At 39.9% G+C, this 15973-nt stretch overlaps 1 protein-coding gene across 3 annotated transcripts in view; it reads left to right on the top strand.

Moving 5' to 3' along the window:
* NCAM1 (neural cell adhesion molecule 1) overlaps nt 1–15973 on the top strand; it is a 454728-nt gene that overhangs the window by 398926 nt on the left and 39829 nt on the right. For all 3 annotated transcript variants that reach the window (XM_027847323.1, XM_027847324.1, XM_027847322.1), the window contains exons 9-13: nt 5652–5802; nt 6203–6387; nt 6775–6871; nt 7270–7440; nt 9902–10033. In XM_027847323.1, coding sequence (XP_027703124.1) covers nt 5652–5802; nt 6203–6387; nt 6775–6871; nt 7270–7440; nt 9902–10033 — 736 coding nt within the window. The remainder of the gene's footprint in view (nt 1–5651; nt 5803–6202; nt 6388–6774; nt 6872–7269; nt 7441–9901; nt 10034–15973) is intronic.

Below are 15973 nucleotides of genomic sequence, written 5' to 3'. Positions count from 1 at the left end.
CCAGGAAAGAAAATATTCCTGAGGGTACAGAGCAGAGGGGATAAAGCAAGAAAAAAAGAAAGACAGAAGCCAAATTGTTCTAATGAATTGAATGCTTGGGTGAAAAAAAAGTTTATATCTGAATAATGCAAATGAACTAGCTGTGATTATATAAAAAAAAATCAGCCCAATTTACTATATTTTTTTCTTAAACCATGGAAGAGCTACCTGTAGCAACCTGAGCTGATTTATTCAGCAGTCTTGGTCTGGTACATTGTGGTATGTCCATTCCTAAATTTGTCACCTAAATATAGATGAATTCTTTTACAATGTCAGTTATAAAACAATTCACACCCAAATGTGTAAGTTTGGATATTTCCAACTTAAATTTTCTTACAATGGGTCACATCTATATTGCAATTGTCTTATCAAGACCACAGCATAACCTATTATTCTATGTAGGTATGTGGGGAGTAGGTTAAGCTGCAGAAATCAGACAATATTATTACAATTAATGGCCACTGGGGCAGCTAGATGGCACAATGGATACAGTACTGGCCCTGAAGTCAGGAGGACCTGAGTTCAAATCTAGCCTCAGATGCTTACTAAGTGACCCTGGGCAAATCACTTAAACCCAATTACCTAAAAAAAAAAAAAAAAAAAAAAAAACAAAAACAATTAGTGGCCACTGGTTCGTAAAGATGCAGAACATTAGAAAGCCTTCTTCACATAAAGATAGCACTAAGACACAGGTTCTTGAGAAAGCCAGCCCTAGCATGTGACAGATAAGCTTCCAAATGATGTGGAATTGGTGATTTTGTTTGATATTTTCACACACTATATTGTGTGTTTTTTCAGGCTCTGCATGTTCCTCTGGTCACCTTTTCTGCTTCATTTCAAGATCATGTAAAATAACACACCATTAGCATCCTCATTCTACCTACAATGCCTTCCTTGTCTAGAGTGGGCTTTCAATACGTTTGCTAACTGACATTCCACAGACTCCATCTCTGTGTTTCTCATCTCTTTCCTGTCTTCTTGCTATACGAACATCAGTGGTATTCATTCATCCATACCACCCAGTAAAAAGAACGCTGCAGCTGTGATATTAGCAGGTGACTTTTGATTCCTGGCTAAGTGAAGTGGATCCCCAAGTTCTAAATTAATCAAAGAACTTAGATATTGGTAGGATAAAAGTCCACATACAAACATTAGTGTTTCTGAGTTGGCATTATTAGGGATGATGCCTCATTCCAGGATAGAAACCAGCATTTCTTGCCAGAGACAGTCTTGTTATGAGCCTACCATCCATGCAACACCAGGAAAAACCTAACAGCTTCTTTGTAGCATTAATTGGTGTCTGCAAAGCTTCCTGACCCACAGTCTTAGGAATGACATAATTCCCATTCCCATTGCTCTTCTCTTTGGTTCTTGCCTTTTTTTTAATAAGATGGGATTAATTTAATTTTTTTGATAGAATGCATGCAAGAAGTTGTACAGTGCATGAGCACACAACACTATTATTGTGTCTGTGTGACACCATATAATAAAATAAAAGAGGAAACCTGCTCTATAAATATCTCAGGATTGTGTGCTCAGGACTATTAGACACAGTCCAATGGCACCCCTAAGATATATTTATAGATGTTCTGAATGTGGAGTCTAATGTGTTATGTGCCTATCCACATACATACATACATATATATATGTGGATACAAAATGCAAAAGAACATAGCATATCGTGAAATTTTTTTAGCTTTCCAAAGATTATTCAACTTAAAATGAATGAGAAAATCTTAAAAACAAAGCGGGAAGTGAACACATTACTGAAAACGGGCCCTTGGCAAAAAAAAAAAAAAGGTCCTGAATTGAAAGGAAGCTGCATGTGCACGGAATGCAGTGTGATGCATCTACTACCTAAAGCAACATGTTGTAAAATTTTACTGCTTTCTTGTTGTGTTTTATATCTGTTCTCTCCAGGCTTCGTGGACTCGACCAGAGAAGCAAGAGGTATAGCTTATCCGACCACTAGCCAGTTCTTAGCATTTGAAAGCATTATAACTTAACCCAACATTACTACAATAATTAGATATACTCAACTAATTAGTGATTTAGTTTGATTAAAGAATAGGTCAATAGTATAGATAATTCCTTGACAATCGTGTTATTTGGAGTTGAGCAAGCAAGCTGTGTTGGAAGTGGATGGAGAAGGTTTGTTTTCCAAAGCCGACTATGATTTTGAAGCTACCATATCCCCCTGGTGTGCCAGGGAAATAATATCCTAGGAATCAAGTTTACAAAAACTAATTTCCCCAATTCATGATCCAGCACTTTTAAAATCACAGAACATTTTGCTTCTTTCCTGGCTGGGATGGCTTTGGATCTTAAAGTATAATGGTTCAGTCACCTGATGGCTTAGCCTTGTTCCTTCCAGCTCAACTCATCTCGTTGCTCATATCCCCTATTACCAGAAATCTTTTATTAAAACGATTGCATCACATTCCATCCCCCAAACAGTGCAGTGGCAACTCTTGGTAGGTATTTACCCATACAAGTGTTTCCAAACCAACAAATTTATCTATTTTTTAAAATTAAAGTCATGAACCTAGGATGATTTAGTGCTGTTTTGCATTTTTCACAGAAGTGTACTTTTTTTAAAAAAAAATTACTTTGATTTGATGTGCAATTCACAAAGAAGCTTCTTACTTCGATTGGGGAAATGTGGCATATAGTTCCAATACTAAAATTAAATATCAGTCTATTAAATTCCCATTATTATTATGAGAGACCTTTGTGACAGCTCTAAAAGTGAATGCAAGTATTAGTTGTTATATTCCAAGTGCTGCATCCCCAAGTTCCAACTTGTGAGCACATCTATCATTCTCATTGGTCCCCCCTGTAATGCAGTACAGGCTAAAAGCTGATTGCTTCAAATGAGGGTCAAGGCTTTATAACACCTACCATTTCAGCCACGTAGGTAGGACAAAAAGAACCCCGGCATTTTTTTTTCAGATTATTCTTGATATTTCAGCTCCTGTGAATGCAGTCTATGGAAACCCTAAATCTTGTTTTTGTTAAAATGCATGCATTCATCCTCCTAGATTTTCAGATGTATTGATAACTATACAGACACATGACTGACCTGTTCAGATCATAGGTAAAATAAATATTTAATGCTGTTTAATATTTAGAATCTACTGCCTTCTCCCAGGCATTAACATTCATTTCTGCACTTGTACTTGCTGCCATAGTTGTATCTAATTCATTGTGTCCTCTTTTTGTATCATACCTTCTTTTCTGTCAAAAGGAGTGTGGTTAAGTGCACTTCCTCTCTAAAACGCTTCCCCTCTTTGACCACAGGAATTGTTTAGTGCTGTCATATGCAGGATGATTTATTACTTCAGTCATGAAATTATTGGGATTATGGGAAAGAAGAAAAATGAGTTGTTAGTTGTTAGCTGTTTATGGACAGCTACAAATCTCCTTCTGTCTGACCCTAGACATTTTTTCCTGAGCCTGGTGGTGAAGGGGGGAAGGGAGTAGAGATGTGAAGGGAAAGGGAGGGACTAAAAGCATTATTATTTTAAATAAATGGCAGTCTCTTAGCCCCAAGGAAAGCAGAACCCTTGGTTTTCAGAAGAGCCCTTAGGTAGCATATTTCATTCTTCGCACAGTTGTGTTCTAGGTGAATGATTCCCCAGAGACTTGGATGTTGCTTCTTCCCTTCCCCTCCATTTTGTCTCATTTAAAGACAGAGGCCAAAATGTAGAAGAAAATGTTTTTTTTTTTCATAATATGGGGTCCTAGAATGCTTTATTTTCATATTCTTTGTAGGAAGTGAGGTGGAAAAGTGGTTTGAGAGAAAGAATAGTTATAACCCATCCTCCCATGTCCTTGACTTATATCCTTCTCCCTCCCTTCTCATCCAAATATTTGGATAATAATATACCTCTGGCTTAATCCTGGTATCCAAATAAAACATTTCACCAGGAAACAAGCCTAGAAGCACTGAAATCTTTGTGTATCCTCTCTGAGGGAGACCTGAAAGCATCGGATACAAATCCTCATAGCCATTTCTCTCTTGAGTTTTTTTTTTTTTCGTCACTATTACCTGTTAAGAATTGCCTCATATGGTATACCCAGAAGATCTGTTGGTAGGAAATTAAAGAAATTTTTATACCCAGAAAGTTGGGAAAAGGAAAGGAGACCAAGTAGACTATATTTTAAGTTCCTTTTAACCTTTTTTTTTTTTACCAGATAGCCTGAGCTTCATCCCCTGATTTTCTTTATATTGTTTTACCCCCATGTTCCATTTTTCTGTGGAAGATACTTTATCTCTTTGATTGCAGTATCTTTTAGAGACTTTCTCTTTCCATAGAGAATAAGAAACCCTAAAATGGATCCTGGCCCTGAATCAGACTCCTATTTCAATCACTGATCGAAGCCAGTGTGTTACATTGAACTGTTGTGCTCAAGGGAATAGCAGACAGTCTGTGACACTGAACTGCTGAGGGCCAAGCCTCCACCCTCCTCATCCTCAAGCAAGAAGACCAAAGGGACCCCAAAGTCAGGACAGTCTTTCATTCCTAGAAGCTCCAAACAAAACATTGTAACAGCCAATCAGAAAGCTGGCTTAAGCTCAGGAATAGCACCCCTTCAGAATACCAGCCTCTTTAATGATGTAGACTTAGGTGGCATGTCCAGAAACCCACTTGTGCCAAATAATTTTCCCCTTTTACGCCTTTAAGAAGAAAGCCCTCAGGACTATCGCACTATCCACTGACTGAGCATAATTCTCTTTTTTTCTTAATGGCTTGTAATTATAATTGCAGAACCTTCAGAAACAAATTGCAGCATCTTATTTCCAAGGAAGAGTATGGTGATAATTAGGATTTTCAGGTCTTTGCCCAAGACTATCTGCTACTTATGAATATTGTGATGAGCTGCTTACATTCTAGGCCCTACATTCAGCATTTAAAAAAAATTCTAAGTGAATATTTTGATAGAAAAATGAAGGAGGCAGAAAACAGAAATATCTTGTGAAGATGGAGTTTTCCCTGGCAAGTTTTAGGCATATCATAATTTTCTATTGAAGGATACTTTGGAAATGAAATTGATGGGCAGACTACTGGAAAATCAGTCCACAAACATTTGTTGTTTACCATGTGCTCGGCACTATGCTATACCCTGGGGGTACAAAGAGAAAACTAAAGTAATCCTTGCCCTCATTGTGCTTACAGTCTCTCAAAAAAAGGGGAGGAGAGTGGGAGGTATGTTTTTGAGTATTATGAAGTCCATGGGAAAACCACCAGCCAGCACTTTGCCTTAAGCATTATTTACCCAGATTGACAGATCATAGGACTCTTTTTCCTTTCCTCCTGAAGCTCTTCCCATACCTAGTTTTAATCTGATTGATACTCACTGATTCCCCAAAGCACTGCTTCAATACCTTAGGTGCCATCTTGAGCCTCCCATAACTTCTTAATGTGCAGCTCTGACATATTAGGATAGGGATAGCAGGGGGAGGGTCAGAGGATCTAAAATTTATCAAAATGAGGGAAATCTCCACTCTCTTAGACTTCTCTCTCCCTTCTCCCTTCCTTCCCCCCTCTTACTGTCACGCACCTCATGCAGTTCACTTTCTGACCCTCTCTCCATTATCCTCCCCTCAGACTCTGGACGGGCATATTGTGGTAAGCAACCACGTGCGGGTGTCATCACTGACACTGAAGAGCATTCAGTACACAGACGCTGGAGAGTATATCTGCACAGCCAGCAACACCATTGGCCAGGATTCCCAGGCTATGTACCTCGAAGTACAATGTGAGAAACTGCTTGGGACAGGGGCAGGAACATAGAGGGAATGGGCAATTCAGCGTTGCTAGGATTTTGACACCATGTTCATTTTAATCTCTGGGCAACATTCCTGATATCCTGGGGAGGAGACTGGATGCTTTGTCCAGGCTATTATAGAAGGATATTTGCCCCTTGCCAGCCCTAAACAAATACCTGACTAAGTAACCCCTCTTCCTTTTGAGTCTATTTATGCTGCTTCTCATGGTCACATAAGTAATAATCAAGCTCTTCAAATGGACAGTTCTGCCCTGAATCCAACCCTTCTTTATTAAGTCCCTTCTCTAATGTTAGGTGCTATCAAGTAGTTATCCCCACTACCCCACGAGAGAATCACTTGCCAGGCTGGTGAAGTCTTCATTTGTTGCAGATGCCCCCAAGCTTCAGGGCCCTGTGGCTGTGTACACCTGGGAAGGGAACCAGGTCAACATCACATGTGAGGTGTTTGCCTATCCCAGTGCCACCATCTCCTGGTTCCGAGATGGGCAGCTGCTGCCAAGCTCCAACTACAGCAATATCAAGATATACAACAGTCCCTCTGCTAGCTACCTAGAGGTAAGGGTCAGGGAGGGAGAAGAAGACACACAGCCTAACTAAAAATTCTCACTCTTGCTCATCCAGTTTAAAGTAATCACCAACTGGAGAAGAGTCTGAGCTTGACCCCAAATGACCCACATCAGCCATAGGGATCCTATTTCTAGAGTCAGCTCTGCCACACAATCAAGGCTGGGGTACCTGGCCCAAGCCCTGTGGATATGGAAAGAAATCTTGTCTCCCTCAGGCTCTTTTCTTTACCCTACTCTAATTTAAGTCTGGAGCCAATTCATTTTGCTTTACAAAAACCTGACCCCATATAAGGTAAAACTAACCAATTACCAGCAATGCTTGTAGCCGCTACCATGGTACACTGATAACCCAGATCCTTCTTTCCTCCTTCTGAAGGTAACCCCTGACTCTGAGAATGACTTTGGAAACTACAATTGCACTGCAGTGAATCGTATTGGTCAAGAGTCCTTAGAGTTCATCCTTGTCCAAGCAGGTATCACAGGATCCCTCTTGTATCTTAAAGGTGTTTGGACTATTTGGATAAATAAGATAGGAAGGGTAAATGACTAGAAATGGGGAGGAAGGATCTCTTTTTGCTAAGAGTAGGAACAAAGCCCTGGGGTCCTAAGAGGAGAAGATAAAATTTTAGAACCCTTGGGATAGTAGGGATGGAGTATTATAGAAGTCAGGGCAGAGTTCGCATACCATGAGGGTCAATGGCTTTTAAAATGGCTTGGTAATGAAGTCAGGAGGAACACACTCTTTAAGGAGAAAATATTCTTTAAGAAGAAAAGTTCAGATTAATGGAAGCCATGGGCAACAGTACAATGCAGGTCTGGCATCTCATTGGAATCTGAGTCCTCCATATCACCAGCTCTGTCCTCTCCACAGATACTCCGTCTTCACCATCCATTGACGAAGTGGAGCCATATTCCAGCACAGCACAGGTTCACTTTGATGAGCCTGAAGCCACAGGTGGGGTGCCCATCCTCAAATACAAAGCCGAGTGGAGAGTTGTGGGTGAGGAGATGTGGCATTTCAAGTGGTATGATGCCAAAGAAGGTAAGATCATTTGCTACTTCTAGAATTTTATATACTATGTTGATCAAGGGATAGGCAACTCTTTAAATGTTCTCCGTAGTCACCAGGCCCCAGCAGCTTGCTCAGATGATTAGTGCCTAATTCCCAATGCAGATGGAAGAGCACCTAGAACTGTTTGTCACCCATGCCGTGTCACCCATGATTTTCCTGAAGCTCAGATCTAATCATGTCCCCCCCCACTCAATAAACCCATGTCACCCCATAGCCATAACCTGTCTGCTTCTGCCTTGGAGCCCCATAACTTTCTCCAGAATCCTATCAGAGTGATGTTACAAGCCTAATCTGAGGCAGGTCTATACCTCACAGTGCTTCAGTAATGAGGACCAGGCCTTTATGATCCCAGTTCAAGCACATAGAAAGCCAATAAGTAGAGGCCCTGGGAGGCATTAGCCTTGAGATTAGGAGATCCATGTTTATAGCCTGGCCGTGACATTTCCTGTGTAACCTTGGGTGAGTTACTTCATTTCCTAAGCTTCAATTTCTTCATTTGTAAAATGGGAATTGTAAAAGTCATTACCATTCAATCCCACAAGCGTTTTTAAAGAACCTATTATGTGCTGGGCACCAGATATAAGGGCAGCAACAAAACAGTCTTGGCCTTATTTCCCATTTTCCATTACCTGCCTCACATCATAGGGTCCTAGAAAGGAGAGATTGTTTCATTTTTTGTATTTGTATCCCCAGTGCCTGGCACAGAATAGGTGCTTGATCAATGCTTGTGGGTTTACTTTGTGAAATATCTGGTACAAATTCATAACCCTTTCTATCCTGCACATTCACAGCCAGCACCAATTATCAGATAATGTGAATTTAGCAAATGCAATTTTATTTTAATATTAGACACACACACAGCACAAGATAAATCTGCTGAAGCTAGCATACATACAGTCCTGTAAAGTTTTCCAAATGACTTTTTAGATGAACTTTCCCCCTAAACCCTCTCCTCCTTCCTACTTTCCCAATTACTGTAGAGGACAACACCATCCTCCCAGTTCCTCAGGCTCACAACCTTGGATTCTGGACTTCTCACTATCCAACCACTCATGTCCAATCTCTTGCCAAGGCCTGTCTATTTCACCTTTGCACCATCTCTAGTATACTCTCCCAACTCCCTTCTGACACTGCCACCACTCTGGTGCAGGCCTTCATCACCTCAACCTGGATTATTTCAATGCCTGATGGTGGGTCTGCCTGCTTCAATTCGCTTCCCACTCCAATCCATCCTCCATTCAGCCACTAAAGTGATTTTCCTGAAGCTCAGATCTAATCATGTCACCCCCCTACTCAGTAAACTCCAGTGGCTTCCTATTGCCTCTAGGATCAAATACAAAATGCTCTGTTTGGCATTTAAAGACCTCCATAACCTATCCCTCTCCTACCTTTCCAGTCTTCTTACAGTCTTCTTACTTCACAACATGTATTCTTCAATCCAGTGACACTGACCTCCTGGATGTTCCACAAACAAGACACTCCAACTCTCAACTCTGGGCATTTTCTCTGGCTATCCCCTATGCCTGGAATGGTTTCCCTCCACTGCTTTGACTACTGACCCCACTGGCTTCCTTTAAGTCCCAACTAAAATCTCACCTTCTACAGGAAGGCTTTGCCAGCCCCTCTTAATTCCCTCTGTTAATTATTTCCTATTTATCCTGTATATAGCTTGCCCTATATGTATTTGTTTGCATGTTGTTTCACATTTAGATTGTACAATTAGATTGCAAACTCCATGAGCTCAGAGACTGTCTTTTGCTTCTTTTTGTATCCCTAGCATTTAGCATAGTGCCTAACACATAGTAGGTACTTCATAAATGTATATTGATTAATTGATTGATAGATGATCTGTTTAGGATAGCACTGTCCTCTGCTAGCATGATTGAGGAAAGTCTGTATATATATGTGTGTGTGTGTGTGTGTATATATATATATGTGTGTATGTATGCATATATATACATATATATGTGTGTATACATACATACACACGTGTGTGTGTGTGTGTATACATAAACCTCTTCCTAATTCTAATCTCTTTCAGATTCCATCTCAATGTATAATAAAGTAAGTTTTGTTTCCTATGAGAATCTGCAATCCCAGGGTGGGATTCAGAGTGGCTTTAAAAGAAAGTAAGACAGAACTTTAGTTTGGAAGCATAAGGTCAATATTCATAGCCAGAGACTACTAACCACTTTGTATGGAAGACTAATTGTACCCAGGATACCTTCATCAACCTTTTTCAGTTTCATGTTTGGAATGACCTCAGGGTTAGAGTAAAAAAGAAACCACAGCGCTAAGATTTTCAAACTCTCCTCTGAGTTCTCTGTGATATTGTGGCCTGTTCCTCTGGGTAATAATTTGACTAAATATGTCTTGGTTCATTTGTGATCCTTTCCTTCTCCCCTTTTTTTCTCTCTTGTGCTCCCAACAGCAAATATGGAAGGTATCATCACCATCATGGGCCTGAAGCCAGAGACAACTTACGCCGTTCGACTGTCTGCTCTCAATGGAAAGGGACTGGGGGAGATCAGTGGGGTCTCCGAGTTCAAAACACAGCCAGTCCGTAAGTAAAGCCAGCTCACCCACCTCCCTCCCCACTGTCACACTTGCTCTCCTCATGAGCACATAGCTACCCTGATTGGCAGTGAAGACCACAACTGTTTCTTTCTCAGATCTCCCTGTTCATGGCAGGCCCACCTCTCAGTTCTCTGGCCCACATTGATTGTGAATGCACATCTTACTTTAATTCTCTCCCTCTCTCAAGGGAACATTGTCATGTTAGCTAGTACAGTTTGTTCGAATGGCAGACAGGGAGGAAATCCAGCAGCAGAGCAGTAAAACAAACAAACAAAAATTAAATAGCTCATCACATTGGGGTTTGCTAGTTATAACTTTAACACATCACATGTACCTCAAATATCCTGCCATTTGAAGAGTGAACTTAGGCACAATTAAATTTCAGTGCTATCCAGAAATTGTTCTTACCACCTAAATCCATCAGTTCTCAGGTTTTTGAAACAAAACGTGGATGCTAATTTGTCCCAAAACTGAACACCCTTGAGGCATATATGAACAAGGGCAAAAAAAGTGTCAAGGGCAAATAAAAAGATAAGGTTGTACCCCGCTCTTGCTTCTTAATATCTTCCCCTCTTGTACCTGACCATAAATAGTGGAATATAATTTTGTTCAATATTCCTTCCATTAAGCCTTCATCCAAGACTTAGGATCCCTAATTCTTCCTGGCTTCACTAAGTGTTTCCTTTTAGCATTTCCTTCTATTCATTTTCTCCAAGGGAAATACAGAAAGAAAAAACAAAACCCATATACTGTTCTTCTCACCACCAAACATTTTCTCACTTTGCTATGGTAATATCCTACTGGAATAGTATACTTTCCCTCACACAAAGACCCTTGCCTTGGAGGTCTCCCAAGCCTTGGAAATCTTCCTTGCCTATTGGACCTTTTTTGAATGGTCTCAGAGTTCCCAGGACCCCCCCTCTGACTGCTATAATTAGAGAACACCCATTGAAATCTGTCAGGTCTTTTTCTTGTGAAGCCAGAAATTATGTTGGATTGATACCTGAGACTGCAGAAGTAATCAACCTCATCCCTGCACAGTAATAGAAAGCCTGCCATATCTTCTTTCTGCAAGAATTGTGTCTTTAGCTGGATTTCCACTGAACACAGATATGAGTTTGATTTCCAGCTCCATGCACTCTGCCAATTCTATTCATCTCTTTTACATCTTTTATTTTTTTTTCCCTTGGGTCTGTCTTTTGTCTTTTCTTTTCTTCTGTGTTCCATCCATGGGAAATTGCAGACACCCCTCCTTCACGTAAGTGCCTCTTCATACCTCTCTGCCTGTTTCCATAGTATTATGTTAACATATGTTTGTCATAGCTTTTAATTTAGCTCGAAACCTCATTTTTTGCCCCGTAGGAACTGAAGTAGATTATATCGTCCAGGTCCTAACAAAACTGACATTAGCGTAGCCGTCGTGTTCCTGTTAATGTGACTGTCTTGGTTATACCAGGAGGCTAACAATTCACATTTTAGAGCATGCAGTATTTTAATGTTTGTTTTTTTTTGTTGTTGTTGTTTTTGCTTGTGAGTTTCTCTATGGCAAAAACCACTGCTTACATGCAGTGTGTTGCAGAAAGCTGTCTTATAATATAAGAAATAACCAAATAGCATATCCTCACCCTTTCTAATGTTAGTTAATTGTCCATAAAAGAGAACATAGTTTTTTCTTCTCTCTTGCCCTGTCCTGGTATGTCACCCAAAGGTCATAGCGATCTGGGGAGATTTCCATGTTCACTCGTAGGAGAGAAAAATGAGCTTGTTACTCCTTCATTTACTATAGACCATCTCATGGCAGACAAGAGGCATCAACTCAAGGTAATAGAAATTCAGTTGGAAGAGAACCTGGATTTGTAAAGGTGTCATTGTCTGCATACAGCACTGACTTTATAGGCATGGTGTATTAGAAAACACAAGATACGGGGACAGCATTATGCAAGTGGTTATTTAGAAATTTGGACTGTCATCCCCAAATAATTGTATTCTCTGGTTTCCAATCATCCCAGGACTTTCTGCTGTGCAATAAATGACTATCAGTGCTTTACAACCTAGATAACACTGGTCAACCAGGAATGAAAAGCCATCTCTATTAATGCTGTGAGGTTTAAGTAGAGAACACACAGAGTGACAAGGGAAGAGAAAGGCATCCTGTTCTTCAAGGTGCCGGAATTATAATGTAAACCTTAAGGAAGGAAATCTGTAATGTAGATGAACCCTTTCTTGTTCTTTTGGTTGGGTTTACCCTTTCTACAGAAACAGAATACCAGAGAGTAGAGGAAGGAAGTTCACTACAAAACTATACCAAAGGAAATATGGTCAAAAAACACCTTGAGCTCTAGTGTAAAAGCTAGCACTCCTAAAGATTTCAGACCAGTCTGTCTCAATTTATTCCAGAGTATTGCAGCAACAGCAAAAACTTAGTAATAAGTGTGAATGTCCTCAGATTTCTAGTAAATGTTAAATTCACTCTCTCATCAGGGTTGGATCCTAAGACAAAGAGATATGAAAGAAGCCAGAGTGGAGGAGAAGGAGGCGTCAGATTTGACTGACAATGGTTATAGATTGGTATTTTATTCTATTAGTGGGTCTAAGAAGAGCAACTTTGGGGGCAGAGAGAGAGAAAGGGAGAGGGAGAGGGAGGGAGGGAAGGAGGGAGTGTGCATCTTTCCTAAGTAGACAGGGTGAGTTCCTAAATGAAATTCCCAGGTTTCATCTTCTTGACGGAATGCTGGCTCAGATATGTCAAAAAAGGAGTAAGACCTTCTTCTGAATCACTAGTTCAGTAGTTCATGGCTTAATACCAAATCACTTACTATGTCTGATTTTCTGTCTTAAACAAAAATGCCAACCAAAAAAATTTAGTTTTCTCAGAAATCTAGTCCAGTCCTTGATTAAGTGAAACTCTTAAATAACTAACTAAATTTTAAAAGACTCTTTAAAAAAAAAGGAGAGACATTTAAATGCTTAGTTTTTCTAGTGGGTTGAAAATGTATCATTGATAGCTCAAGTCTTCAAAAATCTGATTTAGAAAATGTTGGGGTCAGCTGCCCAGTCTATGTTGACCGTGAAATTGATGAGGCAGCTGGAATTTAATAGCTTTTAGATTCAGGGCCATTCACTGAGTAATAAAAGTGGATCTCCCTCAATCATATCTTAAAACTATGGCTAAAGAGTTAAAAAGAAAACTGTAAGAGTCACAGTCATAGAGATAAGAGAATGTTTTTTCATTTCAGCAGAGCAAGGAGTGGCCTGAGGAGGGGCAGAGTGGAAAAAAAAAGGAGATATATCTGAAAAACAGGACTAAAGATGTGCATTGGGGAGGTGTCTTACCTTTCACACTCAGCTTAGGAGAAAACTTAACCCATGGAATATTCTGCTGCCATCCACACTTATCTTGAAGAAAGATAAATTAGACAAGTAATTGTTCCCATAACTGTAATGAAACCCTACATATTCTTTCTAGGAGGGAGTAACAAGTTTCAGTAATGGCTGAATCATACTGAATTCAGTTCTTTGGAAAACAAAAGGGTTGTGTGAGATAGCATGAGCAAAATCATATATGCATAGGCCATCTTTAGAAGATGATGAGGTGCTCACAAGGAGCCCAATTCACCAATGAATTTAATTTAATTTAATTTAGAACACTAACCCAGATCACAGCACTGGCATACCTCTCCTCCAAAGGATAAAGTAAAAACAGGTACACATGCATAATTCCTTTTTACATTAAAGGTGTTAGTCTCTGGCAGGACCCAAGCCTCAGGACTCTTCTGAAAGAAAAAAGGGGGATCTAACATCTTGACTAGGGTCCAATTTTCTGTCTGATACCTCAGAATTCAGTAGGTTAGGAGATGTTCTATTAAAGCCAGTGCTATGTGAGCTTGGGCAAGTAATTTAACCTCTCTGGCCTCAGTTTCCTGATCTGTGAAATGATGGAGTTGGACATTATGACCAACTCTAAATCTATAATCCTTTTGCATTTTCATATCTCATGAGAAAATATTGATTTCAAATGTCTTTTCTGTTCATAAGATGACTTGGCCACACAAATAACTTTTTGAGTATGAGGGACTAGGGTTTGAATTCCAGATTTGTCACTCATGTGACCTTGAGCAAATCACTTGGAATAGAAGACTTTTAAAGTCTCCTCCAACTTTAATTCTATGTTCGCAGCAAGGTGACTGATTTTGGCTTCTCTGTTGTAATCCTCTGCTCCATTACCATGAGAAAGCAATGAAGCTTCTGCAGAATATCTGTAAATCAAATTTATCAGGGCCACAAATACTTAAACAAGATCCATCCTTCTCCTGAAATACCAGTTTACTAGACATCTCTTACCTGTAGGATGGTGCCTTTGGCTACACCTCGTGAGTCCAGGGAGGTGGTGTTTTGGGGAAGAAGGGGTGGTCATTCCAAACACTTAAATAAAGTGTTGGCTTTGACAGTGGGCCTCATTTCATAAGTAGTGTTTGTGTTCTGTGTTTAGCAAGTGTCTGTGTGCCAACAGATTCTTTCTACATGGAAAGCACATGATCCAGGCTTGATTAAGAAGAGGCTAATTGCTTTTTTGGAGTTGCTAAGAGAAAGCAGGACTAAAGAGATGGTGTTAAAATGTGTCATTAAAGTCTTCCCCCATGATTGAGTCACTAACCTTTAGAATTTAATTGCCTGGATACTACCTCATCACTTGCTGCTGTGCTAAGGACTAAAACAGGAAAAATGGTTTCCTATAATGGAGACGGAGGTCCAGGATGACTGTAATTTAGTGTTTTCTCTTTGCATGGTACCGTCAAGATTGCATGGTTTTAAATAAGAACAAAATGCAGAGCAGGGTATTGTAGTAAAAGCACATAAAAATCTGGCATGTCGCGTAAGTCAAGCTTTTAGGCAATTATCCCAGTAATTGAAGCCAAAATTTTTACTTTTGCCTGAGTTTTCTACATTTCAAAATCCATACTGTGGTAATTGTATTTCTTGTTTTGATTTGAGTGGATTTTTAATTTCATGGTTGAGGTGCCCCCCTCTGGAGGTACAATGAAGACCAAATCATGAGTTTCTTGATCTAATCAAAGCAGTGAGATGTGTTGGTTGTATGTTAATGGGCCTCTCCTTCTACCTGGTCCAAGTTGGAACCCAGTTCTCAGAGTGAGCTCAGCCATTTATTATTTTATGGGACGTCCTTTACATATTCAGCATTGAAATGTGGAAGCTACTGAACATTGCTCACATAAAAAAAAAGCTAAGATGGATTGTCTTTCCTCCTACCTTTCTCAACCTTCTTTTTCTATGGGAAAGTTTAGGAAAACATCTTTCAGATCACAAGTCATATACACCATGGCAATTCAGGTATTCAAAGTTTGGTATGGGGGTGTTTCTTAAGAGGGTCAGGAGGTAGAGGTATGTATGTATGCCTCAGTAGTCCATTGTAAATAATTCCATTAGAAAATAAGCATTAGGGGCAGTGAGGTGGCACAGTGTACAGAGCACCAGCCCTGGAGTCAGGAGAACCTGAGTTCAAATCCGGCCTCAGACACTTGATACTTAGTAGCTGTGTGACCCTAGGCAAGTCACTTAACCCCATTGCCTAGCCAAAAATAAAAAAAATAAAATAAATAAGCATTAAATATCTACCAATAGATGATAAAAAAAGTTAAATAGCTTAACTTTTTCAGATGCTATATCTGGCAAATCCTTAAATGTAAAGGAAGGAAATCTGTAGTTCAGTTCAGTGGGAAGGTAAGACCTGACCCCAAACAAGGAACCAAATTGTTGAAAGCTCATTTCCCCTTAACCCTACCTATTCTAGACTAGCTTTGAAGTAATTTTCTGTACGCCTCCATCCCCCTCGACCCGATATTGTTACAGTGACAGCTGCTCCCATGAAGTTGGCTTCTTGTTTAGGTGAGTTCTTATGGCCCCAGCA

This window comes from Vombatus ursinus, unplaced genomic scaffold (assembly GCF_900497805.2).
Source record: "Vombatus ursinus unplaced genomic scaffold, bare-nosed wombat genome assembly UNPS02015398.1, whole genome shotgun sequence".
In the NCBI taxonomy this organism is placed as follows: domain Eukaryota; kingdom Metazoa; phylum Chordata; class Mammalia; order Diprotodontia; family Vombatidae; genus Vombatus; species Vombatus ursinus.
This window is presented reverse-complemented; position numbering and strand designations above follow the sequence as displayed.